This window comes from Musa acuminata, chromosome BXJ3-4, assembly GCF_036884655.1.
Source record: "Musa acuminata AAA Group cultivar baxijiao chromosome BXJ3-4, Cavendish_Baxijiao_AAA, whole genome shotgun sequence".
NCBI classification, from domain to species: domain Eukaryota; kingdom Viridiplantae; phylum Streptophyta; class Magnoliopsida; order Zingiberales; family Musaceae; genus Musa; species Musa acuminata.
In genome coordinates this window covers 7,358,813-7,381,297 of record NC_088352.1, presented here as the reverse complement: position 1 = coordinate 7,381,297, position 22,485 = coordinate 7,358,813, and the positions used below count along the sequence as shown (strand labels likewise).

Genomic DNA, 22,485 nt, shown 5'->3' with positions numbered 1-22,485 from the left:
TAGGAAATAATAATAATAATAATAATACTAATAATAATAATAATAACAACAACAACAACAACAATAATAATATGGGAAGAAGGCAAAAATTAGTCTCATATTACGAAAAGAGAAAAAAAAAAAAGAAGGAAATTTATAAATTAACAGCATATCTTTATACATAACATTAATCTAGTGGTTCTTTCTTTAGAAATCTAAATCCAAATCATTTGGTATATATTCTTGCAAATCTTATGAAGAATATTTCCCACGAATAATTCTTCGACTACAATCCCTCTACATTAAATGGAGAAAAGCATGTTTCAGTACCGTTTAGGTTATTTATGGAACAATTTATTATTATTTTATTGTTAAAGATTACCTTATCGAAAACTTTACAGATATAAATCCTTTGCGAAGACTTATATATACATATACAAGGAAAATGTTCTCGATCAGAGAAAAAAGTGTTTCTTGACACCATGTGAATCAAATTCTCGGCCATTAGTGAACAGCAGAACCAGAAAACATTTCAGACAAGCATTTCTGTTCATGACGCGCATGCACGAGAGATTCTTGGACGGTCTACGAATAATTGATCGATGTAATACCACAAAAAAACTAAAGGGTTTTAAGGATATGCTCAACTCGTCGACAACATCTCAAAAACGACCTGTATCAAGGGAACAAGATCGGATGTAACCTCTTAAAGATGTCACAGGCTGAACAACCACTTATCTCTAATGAAACCTAAAAAGAAACTGCAATAATGGTTTTATTTAGAATCTAACACAACGAGATTTATAAATGGAAATCATCGAGGAGGAAAAAAGAAAAATCAACTGGCGAACTTTAGCGTCTCTTCTGCTGATCAGGCTTCAGCCTGATGTCACCATATTAAGAAATTTGGATGCCGACTAAAGTGTCGACCAATTGGCCATTCCTCAATGAACTAAGAACCTGATTAAATCAGTTTTGTGACGATCCGTTGTCTAGCCTTGATAAAGAAAACTAATTTTCTGCCTTCCTCTCATAGTGTGGCCTTTAATTTGGACTTCTGTTTCTTTAAATCCAAAGAAGCCAAAGATGTCCCCAATCCAACAGGAGCTTGATCTTCGTGATTTGATCCATTGACAACACTGGCTCCAGCAGAGCCATCAGACACGGGCCCACTGCTGGGTTCCGTCTTGGGATCATGTGCTTGATCACTGGTCGGAGCCTCAGGTGTAGAACCTGAATTGATGATGTTGAGAAGTTGTGACAGTGGGGGCAGCCGTTGGACAGGATTTACATTCTGGCGTACAAGAATGCCTCTGGCCACAGCTTTCTTACGCACTTCTGCTGCTGCTCGAGCTGCTCTCTCATCAACTCTCCTTCCACGAGGAAGAGCCTCACCAGCAACAGATTTATTTATCGTTGTGCTCGCATTCCCAGATCTGGCTGCAACTTGGAAAGCTTGTAGCAGTTCAGGATATGCCTGTTGAAGCAAAAGAAAAGGTATGTGGGGGCTGGATATTGAGACTAGGAAATGCATGAACTGCAGGAAAAAAAGAGAAGGTTCTAGCTCATGTTTTATAGCTTAAAGAAAACCAGTAGGAAGAAGCTTCGAGAAATGCAAATTACTGTCATTTAGGCATGCATCTATCACTTCATCGTTTACAAGCAACTAACCAACAGCATACCGATGGTCATCCATGGATCTCAATTGATCCGAAAAAGGCATCGTCTTCTACTGACTCAACAACAGTGTAGGTGCGGAATGGTGCAAATGTAGACGATGAGCCATTATGAACCTACCTACTCTTAGAATCATAAAACAGAATGAGCTAATATTTCCCAATTGTTGTTATTAAACTTTAAAACTGTTTGTAAAGACTGCATAAATATATAAGGAGATAATTGGTTTAATTCCTAAATTGCAGCATGCTATGAAAAGATGCACTTAGGCAATTACAATATTGCCATAGGTTGTGCACTAACGGCGCTAGTCTTTTAACCTATATATTTATAGCATTACTTTCAAGGAAACTAATGCATCAATCAATAACACAGGCATGAAGCCCAAAGTACCTGCATTACTATCAGGACATTAAAGCAAAACAAGAGTAAACATGTCATTCAATAGGAAAGGGCTAGTTTGACATTTGGGCAGTCGCCTTATCCATATTTCCGCCTATTTATAAACTTGGCATACACATTATGAAGACAGGCGTACTTAAGATAGTCGTCTGTAACTAAAATGAAACATATAAAAAGAACACTGCAAAATCATATTGCTCTAACTCAAATGACTGACTAGAGATTTATCGAACAAATCTGAGCAAAAAAGCCAAGTATTCTGACGCATTTTTAGCACTGCAGAGCATAAAGTCTTGGTGGCAGATGATATTGTCTGCACTTCTCCATATCAGAGAACATATCGAATGGTGAAATAACTCAGCATAAGCATAATGTTTATAAAGAAACTCTAATATAGGAGATTAAAATTATATGGACCTTTAAAATATTAAAAGCCATTAGGGCAGAAGCTGAATCCAGAGCTTGTCTTTTTTGCTTTTGTGCATTCACCTGGCTCAAAAAAAGTGTTACAATCAAATCATCTAAACATGAGAGTGAAAATGCAACAGAATGTAAAGTAAACACTGAGTGGGTTCACATGCCGATCAAAACCTACCATAATCTTTGAAAGAACTGATGGTGATATTTAACAAAATATAGGTCTAAGAACACTTAACTGATCTGAACTGTTACATAAACTTTAAATGTTCATTTATACTATTAGAAAAAGAAAGGAGATTTACCTTGATCACTGCTAATTTCCCTATTTGCTAGGTCTTATAAGGGTTTGCTTCTAATTTCCCTACTTGCTAAGTGTCACAAGGATTTGCTTCACTAATAGAAGGGGCTAGAACCACCTCTCATGTCTTTGTTATTGTAAAGTTTCAACAACACAGAGAGGTAACCTCTCTTCTACTCCCTCTTTGGCATGCTAAGTTAGTGCCAGTCAAATAGTATGCTAACTTGAGGCCCACATCAAAAGCAATTTTTCATTGAATTGTGCAAAAGAAAAGGTAAACCTTCTAGCCAATACTATCTAAATATATAGATCCTAATTAGTATTCTCTCAGTTGTATAGTATTCTGATGCCGACCACTAGCAGCAGCAGTATTTTTTTACCCATGAAGCAGACAAGAAAATAATCATTACAGTATCACCAATGCATTGAAACTTGCATTTACCTGTCGCTGACGCAATTTAAATGTCTTTATCCAATTTTCTGAGTCTTGTGTTCTTGAGTCTTCCTCTCCAAGCTGCTTAACAAGTATACCATGAGTTTTCTTTTCATGCTGCCATCAGAAAAACCAGTTAGCAGCAAATACTAACATCATCTTTTAAGCTAAATCAACGAGTATTTCTCAAGATACATGCCTGAACAGAAAGCTTGTAGGCACCCATAGAGTTAAATGCAATAGCAAGAGCATGATAACACACTGCAGTTTGAATATGTTCAGGACCGAGAAGCCGTTCATTCTTTTTAAGAGCTTCTTGTAAGTAACGGAGAGCGGTTTTTGTATTTCCAATATCCTGGTACATCATAGCAACATTTATGAAGGTTGCAGCAACATCAGGATGATCAGGACCAGATGATAAACTAAGTAGAAGCAGTGTTCGAGACATATGTCGCAGAGCAAGTTCTGTCTGATTTAGACCATGGTAGAAAAGGGCCATGTTACCATAGCTGAAATTACCAAACACCAAACTATCAGTTTCAAATTGGGAGCAATGGTGAAGGACATTAATATATCAAATAAAACACCAAAGAAGACAAGTCAATACCTATGAGCAGTATCAGGGTGATCTAGACCAAGACATCGCTCATTTATGATCAGTTCCTTATGCTGCTGCACAATTGCTGCTGGCACATCACCTGCATGATATAGAACCATTGCAAGATACCTGAGAAAAAAAGAAACAAGCATCATCAAGAAGAGCATGCCATAAAAATTAACATACATAAAAAATAACAAACACAAATGCGGTTTAATTTCAGGATCAATGACTAACAGAGAATACATGGTAAAATATCGGATCATACCGGCAACAGCTAGCCACATCTTGGTGCAAAGGACCTGTAATCTGTAACATGTAACTAAAATTTAGAACTCCGAATGATAGTACAGGTAAGAAACATGAAAGAAAAGGGCCTACCTGCTGAAGTATGGAAAAGGCTTCAGAAAAAAGGGTGTAGGCCTCACTAAGCAGTCCCTGAAACAAAATAGCATCATTTGTTAGTTTAACAATGACAGTAGTACATCATAAATGCAAGCAAACACACAGAAAAAAGTTCTTTTTATTAGTGCCTCATGGTATGTACCTCAGCTAACCTAGCTTTCCCTGATTCCATGAGATTCTCTGCTTCTGAACATATTGGAACAGAATGCTTTACAACGGGTTGAAGATTCAATATATCTGAGGTTTGAAATGGAAGTGAAGCATCAAGATCATACTTTCGTGCTGCAATCGTTATCCCTACCTGTTGCAAGCACAAAAATCTGATAAATAATCTTGACATCCTATTACCATAGGCAATAGCAAGCATAGACAATTCAATAACACTAGTCTGCGACTAGTAAAGAACCACCACACAAACACCAAGGTTTATCATGAATAACTAAACTTAGTTGCTTTTATAAACATATACCTCATAGTAGACAACTAAGAAAAAATAGAGATTATTCTAATTGTATGCTTAAGAAAATTGTACAAATAAATAAAACCATAACAATTCATGAAATAGGCAAAAGATCAATCAATAAAGAACCAGAATGTATATTGCCATCCCAATCGGACAACAAAAATATAAAAAAAATTCTTATTGAGCAGGTATACAGAAAAATATCTGTTAATAACAGGAGAAAAGATGTATAACCTTTAGGCACAGATTGCGAATAACTGCAATAGTTTTTACCCGGGTCCTTGCATCATCTGGTAATTCAAACTTCAAAAAGGACAAGTCAAAACTATTAGATCGACAATTTTAATTGTGAATAGAAATGGTGAGTGATTGATGATACCTGATATTTAAATCTTGCAAATTCCTGAATGCGGGACCATAGTCCTTCAGAGGTTAAACGCATATGTGCTAAGTGATCCTTTATAGAAAATTCTCCATGGCTCCAACTCATTTGACCCTTTATGAGCTTACGAGGAGATTGGTGGTTTTCTTCGGCCTGATGGAGATTATGTAGAAGGATAATGGAATTTAATCATAAACAAAACATTCTAGTATCAGAAAGGAATACTAAAATACAATCCCAAGGGTGCATTTCCTTTTGTTTGTAATAGGCATGGAAACAATATCATGACAAGTTGCATAAACAAAGGCAGTTTTCTGAAAATCTTAGAACCATAACCGAAACCAAGAATGACAAGTTTTTTTTTTTAATTAGCATAACCGAAACCAAGTATAACTATAGAGCCTTTTATAATAATTAAGATATCCAATAAACCTCAAAGCACATGAACTGTAAGGTGGACTGACCCTACACCATTAGGCAAGAATGGTTCTCGCTTTCCCCAATTGTTGGAACTTTTTCCATCAGGAAAAGCCGCCACGACTCATGATAACATTTACAGAGGCAAGAAACAAGCTCGATAAGGAAATTACAGGTATCAAATTATTTATTTCGAGATTTAAACTCATGCAAAGGCTGAAAAGTGGAAGATTAAATGTTGTACAAATGGTTCACACTTTAACAGGTTTCAAGCTGGATCGTGGAGAAGCCTGCGTTACAGCCAAAGCAACCTAGACACCTTAAAACATCTTCATGTTCAAGTTTCACTTTGTTTGTGAAACACATTAGTGCACAAAGAATCAAATTTATAATATCTAGAAGAGAGATAAGTGCACACGTAGTGGTGTGTATTAGCTAATTATCTAAATGTCCTCTTAACATTTATCTACCATACCTCAAATTTACAATCCAAAAGACATTAAACCCTCCAAGAGGCACAGGAATATTCAGTGGACTGAAAGAAATCAGAAAGAGGAGCTTTCAAATAATATATTTTTTCTTTAGAAATATCTACATTGGATCAGTCAATTGATATAGAGATTGCTGACACAAAGTATGCTAACAGATGATCATCATGGGGAATGCTTATGAGATTTGATGTTTGGTTTCAAGGATTGTCATATCATGTATCAGACCCATAATGGTTGTTGGCCGGACCAGTATGTACTGACACATGACACACCGGGACATACCAGTGTTTCAAAGACGAAGGAGAAGAGGAATGCACAATGGGGGAGGAGGAAGGTGGAGAAAAAAAGAAGCAAAAGAGGAAGGTGGCCGTGGAGCAAGAGAAGGGAAAAGGGGAGGAGGTGGTAGAAGAGGAAGAATGAGGGAAAAAAAGCAGTGGAGGAGAAGGAAGAAGAGGAGCGAGCATAGAAGAGAGATAGGTGGCATCGAATGACAATGGCGACGACAGCGATGGCATCAGTTTCACATGCCTCGCGAGAAGAGGAATCAGCTTCGCAAGACTGAGTTGGACGGGACCACTAGAAATGGCACAATCATCGCACTGATTTACACTCAGATTGGTACATACCGCCCATTTCGTATCGATCCAGGCAAAATAGATTTCCTTGCTTGGCTTGAACCTCATTATATTTTCAACTCGAACAATACTGAAAAAGAAATTGATCACAACATCATGGATGAAAAATGACAAAAACAAAGTTGCTTACAATGGGCCCATTGGTGCACCTTACTATCACATAGCTCAAGTATCCATACAACAAGTTCGTACCAATCCAGGCAAAACATATTTCCTTGCTTGGCTTGAACCTCATTATATTTTCAACTCAAATACTACTGAAAAAGAAATTGACCACAACATCATGGATGAAAAATGACAAAAACAAAGTTGCTTACAATGGGCCCCATTGGTGCACCTTACTATCACATAGCTCAAGTATCCATACAACAAGTTCCTATTATTTCAATCATTTGTTAATGAAATATATATGATATAATTTTGTGTCTACATATTGAAACCTATTACTTTACTTCAATATGATGACAGTATATAGACATCCCAGTGCTTAAGAGATCAATAAGAATAGGCATAATAAAATGAAGGAAAAAATAAAAATATATCATGTATGAGAAGTACAATTTCAACAGAATTTTGCAATAGATGCAAACAAGAGGAGGTGGGATATTTGTACCTTCTTTTGGGCTTTTGACTGAATATTGTCTGAACTATCTTCTGCACCAACAGGTGAAACATGCCCAGTAAAACAATTAAAGAAATGTGTGATGGCTGGTCCAAGATCATGATCCTCAGACTCCCTTAGCAAATCCTACAAACAAAAGAAATAATAATTAATCCAGTGAACAAATGAGTGAATTAGCAATATATAATGAGGAAACATAGAAAAGTATTTTAGAATAAGAAACTTTATTTATTAGCATCATTCCTATGCAAGTAGCATGGGAGGCTCATTACATCAACACCTATTAGCAAACGAGGAATCAGCTAAAGAAATGATAGGTATCTAATGCCTATCATAACTCAAGTACTTGAAAACAGGATATTGTTCTTTATTAGACAAAACATATGACTAACATCTAATATCACCACTACAGGTATCTACAGTCAACAAACTATCGAGCTAATTGAACTGGAGAGCATCAAACGAATATCAAAATGCTTGCAAAAGTAGGGGAATATGAATACAAAGTATCCTGAAAGCCATAACTGCAACTACACTGGTAATCTCCAATAAAATAGACATAAACACATTAATACACATAAAGATAAAATATACACAGAATTTGTACATTAACATGTGCATATTTAAGTATGACCAGCACAAATTCTGACTTTCCAGATTCCTCTTATGAGGGCCAGGACTAGGAACTAATTTCAATAAGATATGTTGTTGATTGCCCTATTTCTTAAAATAAGCAAAACAGAATAAGAACATAATTTTCTTTGGCACAATTAATAAATCAAAATCAGATATGTGCAACATCGCTTAACTGCTGAATCATATTTGAAAATATTAGATTGTACTCTTAACATATTACTCGTAACTGATAACACAAGGAATGCAGCATCTTCTCAAAAGTTTTGATCAAGGATTGAAATATCGTACCATACCAAAGTTTCGACATTCGTTCGGTATGGTATGGTACTGCATATCAAGCGGTATATATATATATATATATATATACCGCCCGGTAATGGGCGGTCTATGTACCGGTTTGCTGACGGACCGATACGTACCACCCGTACCAAGTGATATTATTCGAAATTGAAGATCTTGGTTTTGACTACACCATCCTTTAGAACTTCTATGCATCCATGTAGCTTATGAATCAAGATATACAGAAAGAAATTAGATGGCACAAAAGAAAGTACCTTTAGGATGTGCTTTGTTGACCTAACAACAATCTCAGTGGAACACATATCCCATAGATGAGGCAAATGCTTTACCATATTAGCTACCTGGTCACCAAAACGGTGGGATTTAGCACATGAAAAGCTTGTGACAGACACAAACTATACAACGAAGCATACTTTTCCGAGATAGCGAATATTTATTCCGTGAGCATGAAATGCATCTGCTAAAGTTTTGCCATCCATGGGTGAGACCTCAAGAGAGCAAAGATCTTGAACAAATTTTGGGAGAACCACATCCACAAGATGAGAGCCAGCTTTTCTAACAATTGCTTCATCTGCAGCAATTTCCTAATAATAGAAAGGAAAAAAAAAAAGCAAGATATAGTTTATGCCAAGAAAAGATAAGTATGATAAGACCTACAGTAAACTATCAGTTAAGCTAGATTACCTCTGGATTGCCTGCCAGTTTAAATTCAGTAAATACATTCGGATTCAAAAGTATTTCCTCAGATGAAATACTATGCACAGAAGGTGCAGAGGCACATTCTTCATCTGCTTTGATGTGGACATCTGTACTATCCTACAAAGATATAATTTTCCGGATTTAGAACCATAACAAGATCTTTTTCATCGTTTTCACATAAAAAATTAATAGAAATGTTTTCCTTGCAATAATAAAAATGATTTTCCTTGTCAGGACAACTGCAGTGCTGATGACCTGTCAAAATAGCACAGACAACATGCCTTGCCACAGGCGCATGTCATGGGGTATGTGCACCCAACATTGTATGTTAGTCCTATGCGCACACAATCAAGAACTTGGCATGATACACCTAATATTTATCTGGAATAATAGCATGTGGTGGCATAGCCAGTATGATCAATCCATGCTTTGTTTGTACATATAGTACTTGTGGTGCAAGGATCATTGAAGTGGACATTTTTATGACCTTACAACAGTTATCTCAACCAAATTTAGGCAAATATTTTTGAGCAAACAATAGGAGAAGTACCACAATAAAAACAGTGGCACTTCTCTCAGAAGAGAAAGCACCCTACCCCTTTCTTAACTTTTTACTATACTGTAATTCTAAAAGTGAAGTGGTTTTTACCATAAACACAATTTTACAAGTAAATGGTCCCACAGGGCAATACTAGTGAATGCATTCTCATGCTAACAAAAATAAATGCCATGCACAGAATATATTCAACATGAAAAATTTACTCAACACAAATAATTTGTCACCACAGGGAAAAAAAGGTCTGATAGCACTAACTGTTACATCAGCACCAGTAGAATCTTGATTTGGTGCTTCTGGGACCTTTTCTGTGGTTCTAGCACTAGACTGTGACATCTCTGCTACTTCAGCCTGGATAATGTAAGTGATGATAGACTTGATAATGAATCTCTGCTTCCAATCATGAAAATTTTTTTTCTTAACGAAGATGATTTTACCTCACAAAATGAAGCAACAAGCTCCGGCCTCAAGACACAAAACCGGTGCACAGGGCCAATATAATTTACATCACGAGGAGTCACTCTCATCAAATCCAAAAGATAGTGCCTAAGGATATAGCAAAATATCATAGAAACAACATGAAATTTTAAATTTTAACTATGCTAGTCTAGTCTGAACTCCGCTGATCAATTCATATGACTATGCGAATTGATCAGTGTGTTTTATCTCTATAACATTTAGTCTATGTAACCATAAACCTTCAAAACAATTCAAAGAATACAAAATAAATCAGCCTTTCATAAATATAAAACATATAATACACATCAATAATGAAGCATATGATAGTGGCAAAAGCCTTCCAATTTCACCTAGAAGACCTACCTTTTCATATTTAAGGCCTTCCAAGAACATACAATTGAATTTTTTTTGGTGAACTAAGAAGTTAACTAGCTAAAAAAAATAAATGAACCCATTTTCACAACTCAAGAAACACCCTAAGACTCGTTAAAAGAAAAAAAGTAGAGTAAAAGAAAAACATCTTCTAGCTTGTCTTTCCTAAGATTATTGCAAAATCCTAGTAGGTTGTTTTAGAAGTACTGCTCGGCCCACAAAAGACAAAAGAATGCAATGATGCAAAAAGAAAAAAATCATGTTAGATCTAGTGTGTCTTGAAAAACTTCAATCAGAAAATAAAATGAAACTAGACCAATCACTGTTAAAAACCATGTAGTCCAACAAAACAATCACACTGATTTGGTGAACCAGGGGATTTAAAAAATTGTGTATCCCATGTATCTTAATATAAAAGTTTGCAACGTTGCATGATTAAAATGTAACAAAGTTCCAGAAATAAAGGCATAGAATTAGAAAGCCCCAGCATGCACACATAATGCAAAGCACAAGGGCATATCTTATCAAATACTTGAAAATTCACTCATTTTTTTTCAAATGTATATAACTATTTACATGCATCAAATGCATCTATAAGGTGTACACTGAATGTATGTATTTGCTTTGTGCCTGTGTTTGTGTTTGTTCTATGCATGAGTGTCTCTAGAAATGTATACACACAGAAAAGATAAGAGGGTCCAATTTATACTCAATTTTTATAAAACTCGTAAAAAGAAAGAAATTGATATCTGCCATCCAGTTTTGGAAGGAAATGATCAAAAAGCACTCATTTTCTCAGTTTTGAAATATATATATATATATATATATATATATATATATATATATATATTATAAAATAAGGTGTGCTTGTATCAAAACCAGTATGGTAAATAATACTGCCAGAGTAACTAACTTCATTGAGATAAGCTAAGCAAGAGGCCAATATTTGTTACCTGTCATCACTACCTACAATACCCTTGCATTCTATTGGAGCAGCTAATTTGACAGCATTGCCAGAACCATCTAAGACTGTGTGTTCCTTCAAGTGGAGCCGTTTAGCCGCCTCTACAACCTACAAAACATCATTAAATGATAAGTCACAAGATTGTTCATGCCTTCATGGAACAATGGTGTCAAGTGAAGTTAAATTAAGAGATGGAAATACTAAAAGAAACTAGTAGTTTGAGCAGACCACAAGAATACACAAACTATGCCAAAATCCTGTATATGTAACCATTAGATCAGCGGCATCAACAACGTTATATCTTTAAGATATGCTTATGTTGTGAGAAGAATGAGGTAGACTGATGAAAATATCTATAGATGATAGATCCTTATTATTCAAGAATACTATAATGAATTGCAAAAGTCCATCCCTCCATCAGGAACGTGCACTTATCTTGAACCAGGAGGTCCTCTATTTTATCAAACCAACCTCACCTGTCACTATCTCAGGGGAGCTAAACTAGATAGCTAAGCAATTTGATATCTAAAAGTGCAGGAAAATGTAATTACAGAGTGACCTTAGCATCATGTGGTTGCTTTAGAAACTAAATGCAGGTAATAAGCTATCATTATAGAAGCCATAATTGCTGGGCATTGTTTTTCTAGTTGCCACAAAATTCTCTAAGCAAAAGGCCAGATTTTGAATTTTTATTAATTTGTTGGCAAGCAAATTGCAAATTATAAAAGAGACTAATTTGAGTAATCAAGTTCATAAAAAAAATAAAAAAATATATGATGGTTGCCGGTGACTTCCACATGGAGTCAACAAGACAGTCCAAAAAGTTTCAAAATCCAATGATACAAATAACAACATATTTATCACAAATTCAATAAAAAACAAAAAATAGGCCAAAAAGCAAAGAAATACTATTATTCTAAGAAGCTATTACAAGTGACTCACCTTGGAATGAAATGACTCGTTCCAACAGATCTTCTTGCCGTTATCAACGGAACCATACAGTAGCGAATTTGATTTATCTCCTTGAAGGATACCAGGAATGATGCTCTGGAATAAGAGTGTATATAAGATCCAGAAAACACTGAGACTTACCCAATTTCCATTAAAAAAGATTCAAAACTTGGGTGCTGTTAAGAGTGATAAAACATTGATGACAATACACAAAAGCATCTCAGGCAAACACTGTCGTCAATTATACCACTGAGAATCAGAATAAAAAACCTCCACCTTCATGCTATCTATGGGAGAAACTACATTTGTTGGCATGCCAAGACTTTCCAATGAACCTAGATGTACAGTAAAACATGGAAAATATGAAGATTATAAGATCAATAACTCTCAATTCCCTTTGAACTTTCAGAAGGCACAGCATTATATTATGATGTAGTGCCTTTTATACACTTTGTTAGCCTGTGGCTCTTCTTTCTTAGATATAGACATCCTTTGCTTGATATTTTTCTTTAATTAAATGGTGAAGTAAAAGGCTCTTAAGGGATGAATTACTAGATGGACACACGACAAACAAGTTCAAAACTAGCAAAATAGTGCTTTGGAAACTTTCAGACGTATGAGCCAACCACCCAGAAAGAAAAGCAAAAGAAAACTCGTATCAATGATTTTCCCAGAATACCTGTCTATTCTACTATCATGAGCAATGAACTGATAAATTAACAAACAATGAACGGATAAACATCACAAGCAATTTGGACATGCAATACACAAATATTTTTCAGCAGTGAACTACAAATATAGCTAAAACTAAGATGGTGAGTAAAGCCATCATATGCATTACAGTCCATTGAGAATTAACTTTCAAATAAAACAAAAAAGAGAATATTAAATAATGATTTTAAGATAAAGAGCTCCCAAGACAAAAAGGAGGAGCAAAAGGTGACTAATAAAAAAGAAGGGTCTCCAAGATCACCTGTGCTACCACCCTATGACCTCTGTAATCGATGATAGCCATTGCAAGATTATAAAGTCCAGGGACATCAGCTTCCTGGTAGGCTTTGGTTCCTTTCAGATCATTATTTGCTGAAGCATATGTGGCCTGCTCACTATCAGTAATCTGTACCTCAGCAGATGCATCAGTTGTAAGATCTGGAACATCTTGTTTTTGTTCCTTGTCTGAGTTTGTCGACGTACACAAACCAGAGTTTCCAGTGGCCCCAGGCAACTTATTGCTAGAGGTACTTCTTAAAGAATTACATAGAACTTTGTCTTCACAGTTCCCAGCAGCATCTCGAGAGTTAGCCAGAAGATTTGGTTCTAGAGTTTTGGATATATATTCAAGGTCCGCATCCACAGCAAAACTAAAGAATATGTTATTATGCACGTACCTATAAAAGACAGAGCAGATGAGTTTGTTAAGAAAGACCTAGTGTTGTGTAGACACATGTACAAGAAGATTTTACATGGGACATAGCACAAATATACAATTCCATGTAAATATGTAAAAATAAAGGAGAACTGGAGGATGTGTGTGATACAAGGAGCAAATGCTAAATGGCACACTTTGCAGCAAAAGACGGCATTCATCAGAAGGAAGACTAGCAAATGATATTTAAAAAATATTTTATTCATTCAGGCACCACCAAGGTTGAGGAAAAGAAGTCATGCAGACCCTTTTTGAACATATGCTGGCATAGACATAACAAAACATTTGAACTTGAGAATTTATAATAATAATAATAGTAATAATAAGTTAATAACACTGAGTCATGATCCCTAACTTCCCAGAAAATGGTAGGTCAGTACCAAAAACCTCCATGGTATAACCCAGTTACACAAAACACTGAAGGTTGACAACCAACACAATCTGATATATTAACTAAATGAACAATAAGAATGGGACAAGTATAAAGTTTCTCTCACCAAGTGAATCAGCTCCAAACCTGCTGACTACTTGCCAATACAACAGAAGTTCTAAGACATGCTATCACATAATAGCAGAAAATATCACAATATATCTAAAGGAAATCAAATGGTGGCAAATTCACATTAACCTTCAAAATCAGGTTAGATAGCCAATCTATGATCCTTGGGTTAATTATAGCCCAAACAAAGATTTCTCCATCTTCCATGTCGATCTAAAGGCCATCTATATATAGTTGTCTCTCCATCCATCTTTCTATATACAAGGATTATATAAATTACTGCATAATTCCTCCATGTTATATTATATTAGTTGTTTGTCCATCATCTATCTACTAGTTATATTGCTTATCTACTGTAAAATAACTGCATCATTACTCCACATCACATTACATGCTCAGATTTGGTAGAGGAACAAACAACATCTGAAACACAACGTTTGAATCAGAAAATATTTTAAATATAATAAAGTGAACATATTTGTGCAAAAATGTAAAACTTCATCTTCATGTCATCGAGTTTATCTTCAATCAAACTGCATTTGATCCACAATGCAAGTGCATCATGGTGCTGTTTCATCTACAGATATATTTTTTTCCATAGAGATATTACTAATACTACCAAGTACTTATTGATCAACGACACACATTCACAAACTTACAAAACACATTAGCAATACATACTTCTCTAGTTTAACTTACATATGAAAACACTCTGGATCAGTTGGATTAATAGGGGGAATACATCTGCTAATGACTCCTATTGCACCTTTAATTGCTGCATCAATAAAATCACATGTCACTTTATAAAGAGCCCTTCCTCGCAATATCCTGAAACAAAATAGTAACTTTAAGTCAGAAAACTGAACTTGTTATACGACTCCTTGGAAAAACAGTTCTCAGCAGAAGACCGACAAAAGAAGTTAGGCAGCGGAAAGTGACGAAGAAATCAGGAAAGAGTTCAAACCTAATCACATATACAATTATAAAAACAAACCTTTCTTGGAGAGTCTTATGAGGAAACTCTCGACATGATTGTAATTCTTCATTCCAATCTCTCTGCATACCAATAAGCTCAGTTCCAAATGAAAGAGCAAGAGCATCCTCTGATCTAGCTGGGTCTCTCTTATGATCTGCAAAAAAATTATTGAGTTCATAAAAAAAAATAAAGGGTAAAATTTAATCTACTGACTGAATATAGACAGCTGAGCATTTTGGAAGATAGAGGCACCAAAAGTTAAAACAATTTCTGATTCCCTTATGAAACCGTGACATATGAAAGTATGAAGTCCGACAAAGAGGACATAAGTTTGACCGATTGAGAGTGAAAATGAAGCTAAGAACAAAGTTGTGCATGTTATATACAACTACAAAGTTTCAAATAAAGTTGTATATGATTAGGGGCCTAAAGGATGTATCTCTCAACAAATTGACCATATTTTAGCAGTAGCTTCACTGCTTCAGCAACTGAGAACTTGCTTTATTTTCCTATCTTTTACCAGAGTCTTTAAAAAGTTCCTAAATTTCCTTTTGACCTATGGTTCAATAAAATGAGTGTATCCTAGCTTTATTATATCTAAATAAGCAAGTTGCTAGCAGTTGCATTGGGAAACAACTCAAGGAGTCAGACTAATTACTAAAGATTCGAGATTATCCTAAGGGTGGTCAGAACAAGGTGCCAAGAAAGCAATAGCACCAGAATTTCTTTGAGAAAACAATTTAACATATAGGGAAAAAGAAAACTGCACAATAGCTGACGATCATGTATTAGGACACATGGTGACCAGGTTATATAAAAATATATGGAAAATGAGAACAAATTAATAATTGTCCTCATCTAGACATCAGAAAGCGACTGGTCTCCCTTAAGCTCATGAGAACTGTAAAACACAAACCCTTAGTTGTCTGCTGATATGTAAGCTAATTAACCAGGTGTAACAATGACTGTAAAATTAAATATCTGGAAGAAATACCGAACAATATATGTATATATATATGGTAAATATAGACATAAAAATTAATGCAGCCAATGATAGAGAAAAGCTGTAAAATGAATAGGAATTTAAACACTCAGTAACATAACACATTATTAATACCTGGAACAGGATATAATCCCAGCCATGTATTTGGTGGCAAAAGAGACTGGACACTTTCAAAAGGGTGTGCAGATGCTTTCTGTTCTAAAATTTCATGAAAACCTGCAACAATCTAGTTCAGTTGAGAATTGAGAACAATGACAGAATATTATTTTAATGCTTCAACACAAACAAGTTAACAAAAATACAAAAACTTGAGCTACCTTGCTTGAACTTGGGGCTAATCTTTTGCAACAAACCAATTAGGGTGCTTGCCTCACGGGCAGGTTTAGATGGGCTTGGATCCAGACTACTTCTTGTGCTACAATTCACATAAAAGCCTCTAGTGGTTCCTGTGATGCAATACTTTTTTCCTTCTAGTGACACTACATCCATATAAATCAGATCTCCAACCAATCTACAAAACGTAGCAAAATGGATCGAGGTTATAAGTGGCGACAGATACATACTGAATATCTAATAGATATGCTTAAAACAAGATTTCCATATTGCATAAAAGCAAAAACAAGCACACAATTCTTTACACGATCGACACCGCAGATGTATGAAAACGATAGTTTGTGCAACAGACAACAGGCCTGTCATATTAAATACAATAGACCTACGTATCTTGGGATACTATTCCTAAAGAGAGCCAACAGAATAAATCCATTTTCTCTTCTCAAAGATAGCCAACAGAACAAATCAATTATCTCTCATCTGCTCTTTTTGGTTAGTTGGTGAGAAATATGTATACAAGATGAAAATGGATCAACAGAAGCAAATAGCAGGGTGCAATTACTATCAATAGCTAGAGTATATCAAAGTGAAAGGCAACAGCACACAACCAAGAATGGGAAGTTTTTTCTTATTATTGAAATGATAGAACATTCCCATCTTGCACCAGAGAATAAAACATATCTTGGCACACAACTAATGCATAAATCACCAGAATATAGCCCAACAAATCTGAAATAATACATAGAAGCTAGGTAGTAAAATGAGTCCACTTATTTTTATTTAGATCTGTCTTTCTTATCTGTGCCTGAGAAGCATGAAATAGCATATGTACCCTTGAACTATGAGCTTAACTTATAATCCCATCATGAGTATACATTTAGAAATAAAATTTTTGAAGTTTGTATGTATGCCCTGAGAAAGCATATGAGATAGAGTTCAACTTTACGAAGGATTTGCATCTAGGTAACCTCACGTTTTGCAGGAAGTATAATGCAATTCTGGAATTTTTCCGGGGGTAAGAATGAAAATTTTGGTCTTTTGTCTTTTAATTCCTTTTAGATGGGAAGTTCATGAGACAGCATGAAATTACATCTTAAGAAGCAATTATCATGAGTTAAATTAACAACTAAGTAAAGATCAATGAACAATTAATACGGGGAGCTTAAAAACAAATATCAGAAATACTGAAATAGAACAAAGAAATTTATACAAAAACATAATTTACCTCCTGTAACTTGGAGGTGGGTTAAAAGTGGAATAAACAATGCTTTCAACACATTTAATTTCCTGAGATGAAGGTGATGTCACTAAATCAGAAAGGGTGCCAGTAATATCCTCCATGAAACCTAATCCATCATGCTCTGCAGAATCCACTTTTACAGCATCTGTATAGTGGAGAATTCATAATCAGAATGCACGAGTAATGAAGAAAATGAAGCATGATTGCATTGCAAAAGACATCATTTGCACATAAGATATGCTAAAAAGTAACAAGCATAAAACAGATACTAAAATGTAAAAACATCAAACAAAACTAATTATGACAGAAACAACTATGGACTTCTTAGTATAGTAGTTAAACATGATGACCAGACATGTAGTGAAAAAACAACTGCTGGACAGCATGTAGCATAGAGAGACCTGCAGTTTTACGCTGTGCACTTTCATGCTGCAAAGCCAGAAATGTTGACAAGGATGTTTGCATATTTGAGAGGGATAGTAATTCCCGGCCACGGCGAATATGAGACCTGATAGATCTGTCATCATATAGTGCTGCAAAATAAAGTCAAATGTTGCTAATTAGGCTGATAAAATTCACAAAAACCAATAGATAAAAATCAGCAGTAACTAAGTCTACACACCTGCAACCATCTCTAAGGAGCAACCTCTAATAGTAATATCTGCAACTTCAGAAATTTCATTGTAGTCTTCTAAATGATAAACAGAACCATCTTTAGTATGCAGCCTCAAATCATAGCATGTAAAGAAACATGTCTCTGGAGCATCAAGAAGGAACTGTCTGATATCCATCACAGAATCCCCTGGGCTTAGCTGAAATTCAAAACCAAAACTGACACATGATTACTTGATTACAAACAAAAATTAATTTGTTATGCAATCGAAAAGGCTTATCAATAACTTGAACTTTATCATGGAAAGAAACTTAAGAGATTAAATGACATCAGCAAGGAAAACACAAGACCGAGAAACAATAACCTACTCTTGTTGCTACAATCATTCTGATGTAAAGACACAGTGGAAAAGCTAAATGGCTGAGCCACAGGCCACTTTACATCTTCTATCAATTTCTGTAACAGAGGAGAGAAATATCCCACATAGACAACTACACAAGTCAAAAAACTGAGCAACACCCTATAGAGATTCAACAAACAGAGGTAGAGGGGAACCAACTAGACCAAGGGCAAGTGAGTTTTAAGACAGGTTAAATCAACTACACAAGACAATAAAGATTTAGCATAATCTCACAACTAGTGATGTCAAGCCTCTAATAGGTTCCAAATCCTTACCAAAACCGAGTACAGAAAGGAGCTTGCCATATCACCTGTACGACTAGTTTGAAAGTAGTACAATCTAACATCATTGTAGCAGTTGTGAGTTCATGTAAACATGCAAAAGATAACACCACAAGAACTTCATGTGTCTCGAAGTTCAAAGTTAAATTCAATTGAAACTGACATGGGAAAAATGAAAAAGGGGTCTCACTTGTTATAGCAAGAGCAAAGCCTCCACAAGCTATTTATCATAATGTACACATGTCCATGCCCAAAGGCAATGAGAAATCCAACCATGCACGTACAAGACTGAGAACATGAATGTTCATATGATTGTATATGTAAAGTAACTACAAGTGTCAATTAGAATCCAAAGGCAGCAAAAAGAAGTGAAGTTGTATAGTAGATTAAAAGTTCCCTTCACTAATTCCATGCCATTCCAAAAATGTGATTATATAGCCACAGAAAAAAGGTGTCACCAGCATCTATATTTGAGCAACTAACCTGTAACTCCAGTTTCTCACCAGAAAGTGTCTTGACTGGGACAGGGTAGAGATGAAGCTCACCTGCTTAGCAGCAAAGAGAAAAGGAAGATAATGTTTGCTAGCTTTAGTTGCAAAGCTCCAACAAGAAATTAATTGCAGTAGCATTTAGATACCTTAAAAGACATATACAATACATGTTATGAATATTACAAACAAGCTCAATAACAAGGAGTATAGCAAGGATCAAAATCTTGCTCTTGTACAATATCAGCCGTGGTAAAGTATTGGCAATATATAGTGTACTGAGAGTTGGTACAAGTTGATACTGCTTGGTACCAAAGAATCTGCTACAAGTAGAGAAAGCAGAGAGTGAGCAACAGGAAGAGGAGGAGGGTATGATACTGTAGAATGGAGGAGAGACGGCAACCCAACCACACGAGGAGAGGGAGGAGGACGAGGAGCAATGACATTAATGTGGAGAAGACAATGCAGAAAGAGAATAAATAGCAATGGGAGAAGAGAAGAACAAGAGGAAAAAATAGATTTCAAAAAAGTATAATAGGTACTGGTACCAGATGATAAATACAGTTCAATGATGGTCAGCTTATCACCCAGAAAGTCAGTGCAGTAAGCTTACAAGGTAAACAGCTTTACTTTGGATAGAACCAAGTGAAATTGTCTAGTTCGCGTACTAGTTAGCCATCAGACTGGCACACACTGATCCATAACGACCAGGACAGTTGCAAATTAAATTCTTATACAATCATAAACTTTAATCCAAACTACAATGTTTGGCAATTAGAACACTTCTCTTCACAAAGGACATAAAGAAGCCAATCGAAACACAAATCCATTCAAGAAACAGAAATGAGAAAAAAAAGGAAAATTAATACAACAACAAGAGAACAATAAAGCAGGATATCTGATAAAAGGTCCAAGGATAAATGATTGGAGTGTTACGTGCAACAAAATCAATTGAGGATTTTGATTATATAACTTTTTTGTGGAGACGGCAATTAGTTTTTATTGAACCAACTACACTTATTAGCTTGTAATAAGTCACGAGATGTCCAACATCGATGAGCAAAAAAATGAACATGCATAAATTGTTATTTTGGGGCAAAAACTCATTTGATTCCAAAAGAGGCAAACAAAGCATGATGGAAAGTACAACATCAAATGAAGGACAAGAAGTGCACCTTCTGCCTGATCGGTGGTTGTTGCTGGAGCATCTGAATTCTGTGCCTTGTCACCAGCACTCCCATCCGCTGCAGGAGATTTATTCCTTGCCTCTTCAACTCCATTGGCATTACCATTAGATACTTTTGCAGCTTCAGAACCATCGTTGGGTGATGTCAATGGATCAAGAGGCTTTGATTGTGATTCTGAGGAAGTAACAGGAGTGGAATTCAATGCTCTCCACTTGTTCTTTCCCTTAGATTTTCCACCCATCTGTTAAAGATAATGTCATTTAAAGAATATACACTAGTTCAAGCACTAAAACTCCCACTCCATTGTGACTCTTTATAGGACAAAAAGGCAATAAAAAGCTTTGCCATGAAAATAAAAGTTCAATGCAACTCATTCAAAGAGTTTTAAACAGAATGAGAAAATAAAACTATAATAAAAATTAACGAAAAAGGAAAGGAAAGAATTCACGACAACTTCTGCATCCATATGAAGGTAATGGCGACAGTACTACCATCGGTCATATTTCAGCATGCCGAAGCAACAACAAATAGATCGAAACAAGAGAGAAGATAACACAGCAGAAGACGCTTTCACACAAAAAAAAGAAGAAGAAAGAAAACAGAGGCCAAAAGCGTTCTTGATCGAGATTTCATCAACAGAAACAACCGTTTGGCAATCACAACACCCCTTCACAAACGACACGAAGAAAGGAAAGATAAGAAATTAGCAAATAACAAGAGCACAATCCGGCTACCAATTCGCAAAAGCATATAGAAAGACCTTACGGAAATCGGAACTCTTCCGATTGAGCTACCAAGAGAACGATCGGCGAGGGAACCTCCTCGAGAAGAGAGAGGCGCCAAGGGGAGCGAGAGGATTACCAGAAACCCGAGGAGGCGGCGATCAGAAGGACGAAGGAATGGGAGAAAAAGGGACGGGGAGGAAGAAGCGGCGGCGCCCGAGTGAGAGACGATGATTGGAGAGGCCTTCCTCTACCTTTGGACGGTTTCGGAGTTTAGCCCTCTTTTTTTATTCTCGGCAAACAGCGAGTGGCTTTCCAAATTCGCAATAATATAAGTTGTTACAGACGAAACCCACCACATGACTGAGCCAAGTTATGGCCCCACAGGCGGACCCGACGGGACCCGAATACTGTCGCCACTGAACTGTGGGATAAGCTATCTATGTAGAATCGACGGGGTGGGAGAAGTGTTGCAGGATATTTGTGTTATTTTTCTGCGAGGGGTTTTGTGTGTGTGGCCTTGGTGGCTGGGCGAGGGCATGCGTGGCGATAAAAATGCTATTTCGGTTTGACTGAATCACCCCTGAAACTTCCCCAAGCTGATGATGTGCGAGACATGGGCCAGATCACCCCTGGAAACACTTTGTGTTTGTGCAATTAATCTGCAGAGGTCTTTGAGCATTGCATGGAAGCACAAGTCTTTGAGCTTCTTGTGCCTGTTAGAGAAAGTTCATAAATCTTGATGTTGAGTCTAAGTACTAATGATGTACCAATCGAAAAGAAGAAGATATTAACAAAATCAAAATAGGTTTAAAGTCAGACCGAAGGAAAATTCACTGGTTCAGATGATCTTTCTGATCCAACCGGTATTTGGCTCATGAATTAGCTTTGCTCTCTTATCCATTGTGTTGAGCAAAAACTTCAAGCTAATGGACTCTTGGTTGAGCTTTTGTCCACTCTGATTCCAATTTAAACCCAACGAACTAAAAAGACTTGGATGCTAATGAAATGCCACATTCACATGATCATGCACTAATGGTTAATGGTTACCTCAGACACAATTGTATTAGAGTAATTATGTACTCAAATCCTCTGAATAGAAAGAAAAGGGGAAGAAATCGAGGGAACTAAACCTGGTTTTCATGTTTTCAGTTAGTT

The 22,485-nt window shown here is 36.1% G+C and overlaps 1 protein-coding gene across 5 annotated transcripts; it reads right to left on the bottom strand.

The window, feature by feature from the left end:
• Positions 1 to 657: 657 nt before the first annotated feature.
• On the bottom strand, positions 658 to 21,617 carry LOC103981045 (clustered mitochondria protein). 5 transcript variants are annotated; one of them, XM_009397630.3, is made up of 29 exons: positions 21,467 to 21,617; positions 20,594 to 20,846; positions 19,414 to 19,475; positions 18,259 to 18,448; positions 18,038 to 18,169; positions 17,622 to 17,781; positions 16,381 to 16,574; positions 16,178 to 16,279; positions 15,079 to 15,214; positions 14,784 to 14,912; positions 13,133 to 13,547; positions 12,151 to 12,255; positions 11,198 to 11,316; positions 9,851 to 9,959; positions 9,672 to 9,764; positions 8,843 to 8,974; positions 8,572 to 8,742; positions 8,413 to 8,499; positions 7,214 to 7,348; positions 5,055 to 5,210; positions 4,910 to 4,978; positions 4,355 to 4,513; positions 4,189 to 4,245; positions 4,076 to 4,116; positions 3,817 to 3,936; positions 3,409 to 3,718; positions 3,219 to 3,326; positions 2,476 to 2,547; positions 658 to 1,456 (listed from the first exon to the last, which is right to left on the bottom strand). In XM_009397630.3, the coding sequence occupies exons 2-29, from the start codon at positions 20,844 to 20,846 to the stop codon at positions 1,010 to 1,012; spliced, it is 4,263 nt and encodes a 1,420-aa protein (XP_009395905.2). In that variant the 5' UTR covers positions 21,467 to 21,617; the 3' UTR covers positions 658 to 1,009. The 5 variants fall into 5 exon arrangements, with proteins under 5 accessions (XP_009395905.2, XP_009395902.2, XP_065003313.1 ...); XM_009397627.3 differs by having other exon boundaries at positions 4,076 to 4,245; XM_065147241.1 differs by lacking the exon at positions 2,476 to 2,547.
• Between the last annotated feature and the right edge of the window lie 868 nt (positions 21,618 to 22,485).